This window comes from Vulpes lagopus, chromosome 21, assembly GCF_018345385.1.
Source record: "Vulpes lagopus strain Blue_001 chromosome 21, ASM1834538v1, whole genome shotgun sequence".
In the NCBI taxonomy this organism is placed as follows: domain Eukaryota; kingdom Metazoa; phylum Chordata; class Mammalia; order Carnivora; family Canidae; genus Vulpes; species Vulpes lagopus.
Window position 1 is genome coordinate 41,103,341 of NC_054844.1, and position 12,685 is coordinate 41,116,025.

At 39.0% G+C, this 12,685-nt stretch overlaps 1 protein-coding gene across 2 annotated transcripts in view; it reads right to left on the minus strand.

Moving 5' to 3' along the window:
* CERS5 (ceramide synthase 5) overlaps nt 1-12,685 on the minus strand; it is a 28,253-nt gene that overhangs the window by 5,288 nt on the left and 10,280 nt on the right. For both annotated transcript variants that reach the window (XM_041736387.1, XM_041736388.1), the window contains exons 2-6: nt 4,854-4,959; nt 4,134-4,264; nt 3,087-3,144; nt 1,563-1,613; nt 777-869 (exon numbers count right to left, since the gene is read on the minus strand). In XM_041736387.1, the coding sequence (XP_041592321.1) occupies nt 777-869; nt 1,563-1,613; nt 3,087-3,144; nt 4,134-4,264; nt 4,854-4,959 (439 nt within the window). The remainder of the gene's footprint in view (nt 1-776; nt 870-1,562; nt 1,614-3,086; nt 3,145-4,133; nt 4,265-4,853; nt 4,960-12,685) is intronic.

The following is a 12,685-nucleotide window of genomic DNA, read 5'->3' on the forward strand; positions in this document are numbered from 1 at the left end:
ACTTGTTTCCACCTTTGTCACCATGTGGGCAAGTCAACTCGCTTCTCCGAATCTTTGTTTCCTAAGCAATAGCAATAAACAATAAAATAAATCATCTAAAATGCTTTCCAGTTGACTCTGAGTAGGTGGGTTACCAAGAAGGGAAAACAGAGAAAGAGCAAGCGAGCAACAGCAAGTGTGCACACAAGGATCTCCAATGCTAAACAAAAGCCAGATCTTGCTTTTTTGAAAGCAGGCCTTTTCTTGGATGAGACCTTGCTATCCCTAAGTTCTGACTAGTTTCCAGAGCTTTATTTTTAATTTTTTTAAAAAAGATTTTACTTATTTATTCCTGAGAGACACACAGAGAGAGAGAGGCAGAGACTCAGGCAGAGGGAGAAGCAGGCTCCCTGCAGGGAGCCCGATGTGGGACCCAATCCTGGGACTCCAGGATCACGCCCTGGGCCAAAGGCAGACACTCAACCACTGAGCCACTCAGGCGTCCCTCCAGAGCTTTTATACATGTAAGAACCTTAGAGAAAAATAAGGAAAGTATAAGGAAAAGGCTGGCTAACTATTCTTATCCGGGGCTGTCTTGAACGCCACAGATATACTTAACTTCATCATTAGTAAAGTCTCATTTCTGTGAACATTACAAAAAGCTAACAGTCTCATTAAACCTACTTTCTCCCTTTTTTATGGTCCCAGTCAGGGCAGAGAATCCAGTGGCAGTAGTAGTGGCTGCTAGAAAGGGGGAGTATGCAATAAATTAGAGTTGACAGAGCCAGGGTCCTTACCTTTCGTTTAATATCTATAAACTGAGAAAACATAAGAGACCAATAGAAGGCCAATTCCATGATATAATAGTAATAAAGCCCACTTGTGAGAGGCTGGAAGAAAGAAAGTAGTAGTTAAAATATTGGCTAGTCAAAAATTCATTCCATCTCTTGTTACTTTATCTCAGAGGACCAATCAATACCCAAAATCGTTAGACATCCTTCCTCCCCATCATCTCCCAAGACCTGTAATAGCTAACAGACTTTGGATTGGTGTAGAGAAATAAACCTCTTCCCTCTGCCCCTCCCCATACACATTTTCAGCTTGCATCTTTAGTGATCAGATAATGTTAGCACACAATTGAATCAGTGTCTAGAATTCTGGACAATTAGTGCTTTTCAGGGGATTTAAGATTAAGACACTTGGTCTTCTCTTCTACCCTGTTAGCAGCCCCTGACATTTTTCTAGTATAGATTAGAATCAAGACACTTATTAGGGGACTCTAAGTTACCCTTGATTCAAAAAGGACACCTGAGCCAGATAGCATCTCATTAAGTGCCAGGAAGCGGTTTATCTTCCAGTCCAATTAGGATGAATATAATGGGGAATCTGGAACAAAAAGATCACTGGATTTCACTGCTATGGGGGCCCCAGAAATAGGTACCCTAAATATATGACTCAAAGAGACTTAGCCCCTAATCCCTCAAGAATACCAAGAAAACATGCCATCTGCCCTAGGACTACCCTACCTACCCTACCTTACACATATACATAAGGGCCCTGTTTTGAAAGGGCTCAGACTGTACCTGATATGGATAGCTATGCCAGCACTGTCGGATGTCCCAGAACCAAGGTGACTAAGAGAAAACAGAGAATCCAGGTCAGGCTTTAGGATTCAACCCTGGCTTACCTATAAATCCCTTTGTCTATGCTAGGAGCCACATGAGAGATGGGGAAGAAAAGGGAATCCCTCTTGATGGAATTTAGGGGTCCTTAAAGGGTCAATAAATGGCTAAGTTTTTCTTCTTGAGCAAGAAAATGTTATTACAAATAGAAAAACCATACTTTTCATTATGTTGTCTTATTATCCTTTCAATGTCTATAGAATTGTATAGTTAAGAGACCCCTTTTCTCCCTGACATTGATCGTTTGTTTTCTCTTTCTTTCCTATGGGTTTAACGGTTTTAGTTAAACCTTTCAAAGAATCAACTTTTGGCTTTACTAATTTTCTCCATTGTTTGTCTATGCCTATTTCATTAATCTTTTACCTTTTTTTGGTTATTATTTCTTTCCTTTAACTTACTTTGGAGTTACTTTGCTCTTCTTTCTCCAGATATTTCTCCAGATCGTAAATTAAAAACTTGTATCATTGATTTTAAAACTTTCTTTTCTAATATAAACATTTAAAGCTATAAATTTCCCTCTAAGTACGCTTTAGCTGCATTCCACAAGTTGGGTTTTCAGCTTGATTCCATTAAATATTTTCTAGTTTTCCTTGTGATTTCTTGTTTCATCCATGGGTCATTTAGAAGAGTTTAACTTCCAGAGATTTTCTACATATCTTATTATTACTGATTTTTAATAAAACTTAATTCCATTATGGCCAAAGAACGGATTCGTAAGATTTCAAAATTTTAAAATTTACTAAGACTTATTTTATGGCCTAGCATTTGGTCTTAATTCATGTTCCATGCGCATTTGGAAATTATATATATTCTTTAGCTGTTGGCATAGTGTTCTGTAAATGTCAGGTCAAATTGGTTGACTGTGTTCTACAAATATACATCCTTAGTAATTTTTTGTCTAATGACTTAGTCAGTTACTGAAAGAAGATTAAAATCACCTATGGTATTTGTCTATTCCTTTCCTTCAATTCTGCCTTTTTACTTACTGTATTCTGAAGCTTCAATTGCAACATTTAGAGAAAAATAATGTGGTACAGTGAAAAAAACCCCAAACAAACCAACAACAACCATGGAATCAGGATCAAAAAGCCTGAAATTCTTCGACTCTGATAACTGAAGAGCAGGAATGATACCTGTTTTATCCACTTTAAAGAGTTACTAGTTCCATTTCTACAACTATCTCCTCCTTGGAAGAACAGGAATTTTTGTCAAATGTTTATTTTATTTTATTAAAACAGTAAAATTATAAAGTTACTGAAGTCCAATGTCAGACAATCTATTTAGCATAGAAACCTGGGCTGTAGGCATTACAGAAAAAATAAAAGGGGAGAGGGAAGATAAAGAACTAATGGTATTTAACTTTTATCCCTAGAGATATAGGCATGATTAGAACCCAACAGAGGACCAGAGAGAGTTTAGACTTACCGACCAGAGAAATTTAATTCCGTAGCAGAATATACATAAATAAAAAGTGAATCTCCACCTGAGTGGACAAAGAACAGAGATTAGATGAATATTCACTCAAAAGAAAGTCTTTGAAGCTGAGGAAGTCAAGATAGCAGATTTGGAGATAAGATAATTATGGGTGAGAAATCAGATAAGTTCCCAGAGGGGCACCTGACTGGCTGGCTCAGTTAGAACAACTGTTGATTTCAGATTTGTAAGTCTGAGTGCCACAATGGGCATAGTGTGTGCTTTAAAAAAAAAAAAAAAAAATAGGGGATCCCTGGGTGGCTCAGCAGTTTGGTGCCTGCCTTCGGCCCGGGGCATAATCCCGGAGTCCTGGGATCAAGTCCTGCATCAGGCTTCCTGCATGGAGTCTGCTTCTCCTCTGTCTGTATCTCTGCCTCTCTCTGTGTGTCTCTCATGAATAAACAAATATTTAAAAAAAAAAATAGATAAGTTCCCAGAATAGGGACAAATAGTGTTACCTAAAAAACTAAAATGATAGAGACATCTTCAGCCCTGTTTAAAAGATTTCCACAAGTGTGTACTGCCTTTAATCCTTTTCTTCTATACACTCTTTAGTGATAGTGCCTAATATTTTTTTGCATGACATGATAAATTGTATTCTGTGGCCAGACGATAATTGGTAAAAACCCAGTGAAATGAAATATAGCATGTCCAGAAAAGTGAGGTTTCCCACCAAAATGCCAATTTAGAGCAAGCCAGTACTATCTCTACCAAGGTGTACAAGGGTGTGCCTATCTACCTACATAAGTGGAGTTATAGGAATGCACTCCCCAACTGTTTGGGAAAGGGGAACAAAATGGAACTACAACATGTAGCTTAGTGGCAGGCATGTTCAAGACACTAAGGGTAACCAGTCTTCCAGTTATCTTCTTTCCTGCCTATAATAAATTGAGTTAGCCCTCTACATCCATTTACTATTGTCCTACCAAAAGAAAACCCCAGTCCAGTCATACCCTACCCTTCCTTCTCCTCACTCCCCACATCCCTATGCACACCTACATGCTTTCACAGAATTTAGTGAGCGTTGGGGGCTTGTCCTGATTCCTCCGATGACGAAACCAGCATTGGATTTTTCGGACATCCCAGTCCAGTTGCTTTGACAGGCCCTCCAGCCTCTTCTCATCAGGATACTGTAGATGTATGACCAGAGTCAGAACATCCTTTTCTCTTCATCCCTCTCATTAAATCCCTTTGACTAGCTGAGTGGCATAAGGGGAATAACTATAGCAGTTTAAGGGATGTTTATCTTTCTAGGTTTCATCCCCAAACTCATTTTTAGTAGGAAGTCCTATTTCACATATCAAAGACCTTTACCTTTATACACGTCCTCATTTTGTCTCCTCCCTCCATCCCAAGCTGAGTAAAAAAAAAGCTATTAAAAACCCAAACCACAAAGGTTATCAGTACCATCCCCATCTTGATTATGCAACTAGATGACGACAGAAGCTAGAACAGGGAAAAACAAAATCAAGATATGACATGTGTCTGGGGAAGGAAGGGTTGTGGTGGCTACTAGGTCTAAAATTCAAATGTATGTAAACTTGACTTATTTAAGGGATCCTGACCGAAAGGTATTTCCCTGAGGGGATAAAGTTCCCCTTATAGTTATATGGTCTACCCAAATGTGAAAGATCATTCTGTCCTATTCTACCCTTGGAGATACTTGTTTTCTACTCTCCCCTACCCTATAAGAATCTTCCTATTTCTTTGCCCACTTACCTTGGTAATAGATATGAACACCTTTTCAAGGATGGCATTGGGTTGGGCCAGATAAGGATCATTGTCCTGGATGCCAACATGGAGTGCACAGGGTTTGGCAATAAACCTGTAATGATAAAAATCCAAAGCCAACTCTAAATACTGTTTGCTAAGCATGAAGGAAAGATTCTGATTAGGGGACTGAGGGGAGGCAAAAGGGAAAACATTTGGCTGGGAACTAGGTATTTTTTGTTTTAGTTCTGGATTCTGCCATTGACTCACTTGAGAAGTGACCTGGATAAGAAATATTAGAATATAAGCTCTCTTTCCATTTTTACCTGCTTCCCTTATCACATCTTGAGCTTTAGAGTCATAAAGATCTAGGTCAAACCTATCATTTTATCTACCAGTCTGTCACTTATCGCCCATAGGAATTTGGGCAACTTACTTAACCTCTATAAGAATGTTTTCTTCATCTATAAGATGAAGGTAATATCAACATTGCTATTGAGTACTGCTACTCAATATAAGGGCCACAGACCAAAAGCATCATTGGTTTTTCCTGCAACCCTTTTAGAAATGCAGAATCTCAACCCCCATCCAGGACCTGCAAAACCAGAATCTGCATTAACAAGATCCTCTGGTGATCCTCATTTGCCCATTAAAATGTTAGAAACACTGGTCTACTTTACAAAAACTTTATAAGTATTCAGTGAGACAATGTATTATGAAGACCATGGCACAAAGGAGATGCTTAATAAATGGTAGTTTTCCTTACATCAAAATATCAAAAAGATGATAATTGGAGGGCAAAGTAGAACTGAGACTGTGTTCTTCCTAAATACAAATATCTTGGGTCTTGGTCACCTTCCTGACTAATCAAAAGATTATGGAAATAGGGATCCCTGGGTGGCGCAGCGGTTTGGTGCCTGCCTTTGGCCCAGGGCACGATCCTGGAGACCCGGGATCGAATCCCACGTCGGGCTCCTGGTGCATGGAGCCTGCTTCTCCCTCTGCCTATGTCTCTGCCTCTCTCTCTCTCTCTCTGTAACTATCATAAATAAATAAAAATTAAAAAAAAAAAAAGATTATGGAAATAGGGCAGCCCGGTTGGCGGTTTTAGCAATGCCTTCAGCCCAGGGTGTGATCCTGAAGACCGGAGATTGAGTCCTGTGTCGGGCTCCCTTCATGGAACCTGCTTCTCCCTCTGCTTGTGTCTCTGCCTCTCTCCCTGTGTGTCTCTAATGAATAAATAAAATCTTAAAAAAAAAAAAAGATTATGGAAATATGGAAATACTTAGAACTTTCAGTAGCCTGGAAGGAAATTAGAGATGGGAAATAAATTACCTATTAGTATTTAGTTCTAATCCCCAATCTACCACTAATAAGTCATATAAACTTTATCTAGTCACTTAACTCTTTGGGTCTTGGTTTCATCATCTAGAAGAAATAATGAGATGATTCCTAAGATTTTGTATCTATGATTCCATGGTGTTATCATTGATTATAGTTAGTTTTTAACTTGGAGATCTTTGAAAATAAGGAACTGTTCTTTGGTTCTTCAAGAAAGATCTCTCTTTTGGGATGCCTGGGTGGCTCAGCAGTTGAGTGTCTGCCTTTGGCTCAGGGCGTGATCCCAGATTTCAGGGATTGAGTCCCACATCGGGCTCCTTGCATGGAGCCTGCTTCTCCTCCCTCTGCCTGTGTCTCTCATGAATAAATAAATAAAATCTTAAAAAAAAAAAGAAAAGAAAAGAAAAGATCTCTCTTGGGGCACCTGGCTGGCTCAGAAGGTAGAGTATATGACTCTTGATCTCAAGGTTGTGAGCTCAGTGTACATGTTGGGCATACAGTTTATTAAACAATAAAAATAAAAAATAAATAAAGAGGGCACTTCAGTGAGTCAGTTGGTTAAGCGTCCAAGTCTTGATCTCAGAGTTGTGACTTCAAGCCCTGTGTTGGGCTCCACACTGAATGTGGAGCCTGCTGAAAGAAAGAGAGAAAAAGACAGAAAAATCTCTCTTCTCCACAACCATAAACTTCTGTGAGCATTAGCTCTAGGAAAAACTCTATCACTTTCAGGATAAGTCAAAACCAGTTTTAGTTCTCTTAGCATCTTAAGGAGTCCCTAGATGACATTGTGACTGGGAAGCATAAGATGGAGTGCTCTTGATCTATTTTCTTTTTTTTTTTTTTTTTAATTTATTCATGATAGTCACAGAGAGAGAGAGAGAGAGAGAGAGGCAGAGACACAGGCAGAGGGAGAAGCAGGCTCCATGCACCGGGAGCCCGATGTGGGATTCCATCCCTGGTCTCCAGGATCACGCCCTGGGCCAAAGGCAGGCGCCAAACCGCTGCGCCACCCAGGGATCCCTTGATCTATTTTCTTGATCTGCATTTGAATCCAGAATTTATCTCTAAGGGAGGGACTGAGAATAGGAAACTTTATTATTTTCCTCTGTGAAAACCTATCACCAAAGTTAATCAAAAGATTATGTTATGAGCCATGGAGTATTTATTCAGAGCACAAAGTTAGCCACATTTGTAGCCTACTCTCACCTCTTTCACACAGGTGGTGCAAAAGTTTCATTCAAATACCAACACTAAAAAAAAACCAAAAAACAAAAAAACAAATACCAACACTAGTAGATACTTTAATTTATACTTCCTGTATATTATTCTGTGTACAAATATGTTAGCATCCTACTCATGTTTAAAAACATTATGAACACAGAATATACAGAGAATAATGTTTTTCTTTACCATGGTTCTGTGTCTGTGCTCAGTAGTTGCTCAGTAACTGACAAGTGACAGGTCTTGCAAATCCTACCCTTGCTCTAGTGGAACTCAGTTGGGACCTAGGATTGATCAGCATCCAGAGGAGTAATTAAGTCATTCTTTCCTTTTGAGTTGGTGCAGTATGAGAGACAAAAGCACTGTCTCCTCTCATCTACATTAATTATACGAAGAGGTAGATCCAATAACAGAAATAGCCTTTCCAATTCCTACTCTTGCTCCCTGATCTAGGGATCTTCCTCAACCCAGAAGCAGTCAGGTGATGAATGCCCTGAAGCTAGATTTTACCAGCTACGAGACTCTGTGAGTTACTCACCTATAGAATGGAGATGATATCTACTTCACAGGGTTATTTTAAAAATGAGATGACATGACCCATGCCTAACCTAGTATCTGATATTTAGTAAACATTCATTAAAAGGCAGCTGCTATTACTATTATTATTATTTTGGAAGGCAGCTATTATTATTTTTACCAGAAACAGTTCAGTCTTCGTTCTACCTGATGTTATCTCTGGCAGAAGGCAAAAAGAGAAATAATTCTTTTTTTTTTTTTTTAAGATTTTATCATTTATTTGACAGAGAAAGAGCACAAGCAAGGGGGAAGAGAGGGAGAAGCAGGCTCCCTGCCGATGTGGGGCTTGATCCCAGGATTCTGGGATCATGACCAGAGCCAAAGGCAGACGCTTAATAGACTGAGCCACCCAGGTGCCCCAAGAAGTTTTCTTTCATACAACAGGGACAAGTTTGTACCCTGCTCACCTGGGCGAAGCCAAGATAATTTTTATTTTATTTTATTATCTGGACCTTGGAGTGGACTTAATATCCTAAAGTTGTAATTGGCTCATATCCTGACCTCATTAGTTTGCAGAGTGCAATGAAAGACGGTCACTGGCATCCAGTCAGTTACAGTTATACAGATACAGACCCTGGGAAAATTTATCTATTTGACAAATCTTATGAAGCACCTATTTTGTGCTACAGCATGAAGCACAAAACCATAAATAAGGAGTTATGATTGGAAAATAATCTTTTTCTGATAAAAATTAAATACATAGATTTATTTATGTACTTAATGAATCACCTTGCTGAAGAAAGTGAAATTAGGTAGTCATTTTTTTTCTGAGAGAGAGAGAGAGAGAGAGAGAGAGAGAGAGAGACAGGCAGAGGAAGAAGCAGGCTCCATGCAGGCAGCCCGACATGAGACTAGATCCCAGGTCTCCAGGATCACATCCTGGGCTGAAGGCGGCGCTAAACCGCTGAGCCACCTGGGCTGCCGGGTAGTCATTCTTTCTGTTAGATAGGCACTTAAACCAAAGCATGTCGTAGAGACTCGCAGGATTTCAGAGACCCTTTCAGGAGTCTACAACACTCTCATAATCATTCTGTAACTTCATAATAGTTCTTTTCTCTCTCATTCTCTCATGAGCGTACAGTGTAATTTTCCATAGGTTACATGACATTGCAATAGACTGAATGCAGAAGCTGACATGAGAATACAGCTTCCAAATGACTAGAGACAAAAATGTAAAATAATGCTATTCTCATATTTTTTTGTTTTAGAAAATATTTTTCATGAAATATTGGTTATAATGCCAATGTAATCAATTTATTGTCATTTATAAATAAATTAATAACATATTTTTTAACATTTCCATTTTAATTTAACCCATGTTAATATTATCCATATAAACATAAATTCTCAGGGCACCTGGATGGCTCAGTAGTTGAACATCTGCCTTTGGCTCAGGTTGTGATCCCAGGGTCCTGGGATCAAGTCCCACTCAGGCTTCCAAAGGGGGTAGGCCTCCTTCTCCCTCTGCCTATGTCTCTGCTTCTCTCTGTCTCTCATGAATAAATAAAATCTTTAAAAAATCATAATAAACTCTCTTGGATCCTTAATTTTTAAGAGTGTAAAAGATTCCTGACATCACGGTCTGAAAACTGCTGTGCTGGATGACACTGAGAAATCAAATTTGTCTTGTGATTTTTTTTATCCTCTCCAGGATCAATTTGTTGCCCAAGTTTTAAAATAATTTGAAAAACCAGATTTCCCTTTGCTTGCAGGTCTGAATCAGTAGGCATTTAGTGCCCCCCTTTTTTTTTTTTTTTTTAGTGCCCTTAATAAATGGTAAGTTACTCCTTTCCATTGCCACTCCAGGAACAGGAGTCTAATGATCCAATCTGATTGTAACATATCTATTCTGCTTCATATACATCATTTCATTCTGCCCTTTTCCTGCCCTCTAGATACATGGCAGCAGCTGACTGAGGCCTGGGCTAATTAAGATGAAATTACTTACTATCTTGCTTTTTCATACCAAAGACAGGAGCTAGACTATCTTTGTGATTCACTACAACACCACTGATAGACATGAACTAAACACAGATCTATTTCAAAGTATAGATCAAGCTTCTCAACTGGTATATCATGGCAAGTAATATACTTGAGCTATATTTATCCTGAGATACTGCTCTTAGCTCTCAGGCTGATCCATGGGGCCCATGGTAGTCAGGAAACCTTAGTCTAAGCCTTTTTTTTTTTTTTTTTTGGGAAATCAGCATTTTATTTTTATTATTATTATTTTTTTAAGATTTTTTATTTTTATTTATTGAGACACACAGAGAGAGAAAGAGGCAGAGACATAGGCAGAGGGAGAAGCAGGCTCCATGCAGGGAACCCGACGTGGGACTCGATCCTGGATCTCCAGGATCACCCCCCAGGCTGCAGGTGGCACTAAACTGCTATGCCACCAGGGCTGCTCAATCTATATAGCCTTTGGCCTCAAATATCCCACTGTGCTATACACAAATCATTTTCTATGTGTGCAGCAACATGATTAGGTTGGAAAGCACCAGCTTGGATAAATTTCTGGAAAACTATTAAGTATCAAAATTTATATATAAAAAAGAAAAATTACCATCAAAGAAATAAAAATAGGGAATGAAGAGAAAAATACCATAAAAAGACAAAGATCTTATACAGACTGATGAGGATGGTATATCACTAGAGTACTGAGTAACAATATCTGAACCTGAATGCTCACCATTACACATACACACACAAAGGAAAGAAGATAGCAATTTTTAAAAAAGACTTAAGAGAGAGAAGTTGGGGGAGAGGGGCAGGGCAAGCAGGAGAAGATGACTCCCTGCTGAGCAGGGAGCCCAATGTGGGGCTTGATGTCAGGACCCTAGGATCATGATCTGAGCCAAAGGCAGATACCTAACTGACTAAGCCATCCATGTACTCTCCCACTGCCCACCTTTTTTTTTTTTTAAATAAAGATTTTATTTATTTATTCATGAGAGACAGAGAGAGAGAGGCAGAGACACAGGCAGAGGGAGAAGCAGGCTCCATGCAGGAAGCTCGATGTGGGACTTGATCCGGGAATCCAGGATCATGCCCTGGGCTGAAGGCAGGCGCCAAACTGCTGAGCCACTCAGGGATCCTCCTGCAACTGAATTCTTAATAAACCAATCACATTAAAAGTTTAAGTGGCAAGGTACCTGGGTAGCTCGAGTCAGTTAAGTGTCTATTTTCAGCTCAGGTCATGATTCCAGCGTCCTGGGACTGAGCCCTGCATCGGGCTCCCTACTCCTCGGGAAGCCTGCTTCTCCCTCTCCCTCTGCATCCAATTGCCCTGCCTGTGCTCATACTCTCAAATAAACAAATAAAATCTTAAAAAAATTTTTTTGAGCCACTTCGGTAGGGTAGAAAGAGGGAAAAGTAAAAAAGACATTCAGGTAGCTGGAACAGCATGCATTAGAAATAAGAAACAGTGTATTTAGAGAACTTTGCAATGTTCAAATCTGGGGCTGGCAACAGGGGAAAAAAACTATACAGGTAGGTAGAGGCCAGGTCACGGGTGCCTTATGCGTTATGCTAAGCGTGAACTTTATCCGATAGTTGATGAAGAGTCATTGCAAGGCTTTAGGCAGGGCTCGAGAAGAGATACAGATTTGTAAATTAATAAAGGAATGCCATCAGTTATAGTCTGTTGTAAAAACTCCATGCTATAAGTGATAAAGCACTGAACTAAGGCTATAGAAATGGAAAGGACAGATTCAAGAGATGCTGAGAAGGTAAAATTAATAGCACTTGGTGACTGGACAGATGTAGGAAGCAAAAGAAAAGAAAGAGTCAAGCGTTCCTTTCATATTTCTGGCTTGGGAAAACTAAGGTGATTATGGTGTCTCGACTATGTAGAGCAAACAATAAGAAAGCAAATTTAGAGTGATAGGTGAATTCAGTGTTAGGCTGAATTTGAAATGCCCTTGGGACACTGAAATGAAACTCTCTAGTAGGCAAAAAAAAAAAAAGATTTTATTTATTTATTCATGAGACACAGAGAGACGCAGAGACACAGGCAGAGGGAGAAGCAGGCTCCCTGCGAGGAGCCTGATTCTGAACTTGATCTCAGGACCCCGGGATCACGACCTGAGCCAAAGGCAAATGCTCAACCACTGAGACACCCAGTTGTCCCTGTAGTAATAGTTATTGTGTTCTTCCTTGCTATGTCCTTTTTTTTTTGTTTAAGCCAGTTCACTTAATATCTTGATGAAGCAATACTAATTATTGATTTTAATAAGTCTCAGCCTTTGAGTATATTTTTAAAAAGCATTTTGTAATAAAATGGGAAGTACACAGAAAGCACTTTTGCTGTATACCAAAGTATATAGTTGTCTCAAAGAAACACACTTGTTTGACGGAGTTGTGTGCTGAAATAAATCACTTTTTTGACAGAATGCCATTTTTACCTGAAAAAGTGGGGAACAGACAAACCAAGGTTATTTGGATCTAGATATTTAGAAAATATTTTCTTGAAAATGAATAAAATAAGCTTGTCACTTCAAAAAACATTGTTGCCGATGATAAAATTCAAGCTTTCACGTGAAAATTAGAATTTTAGAGAACTTATATCCATCTTTCAGCTTGACAACTTCCCAGTGCTACAACCTTCTGTGATAAAACTGGTTCTGATGAGATTAACTAATAAGATTTTTAAAATATTGTATAAAGAAATATTGTATAAAGAAATACATTGTATAAAATAT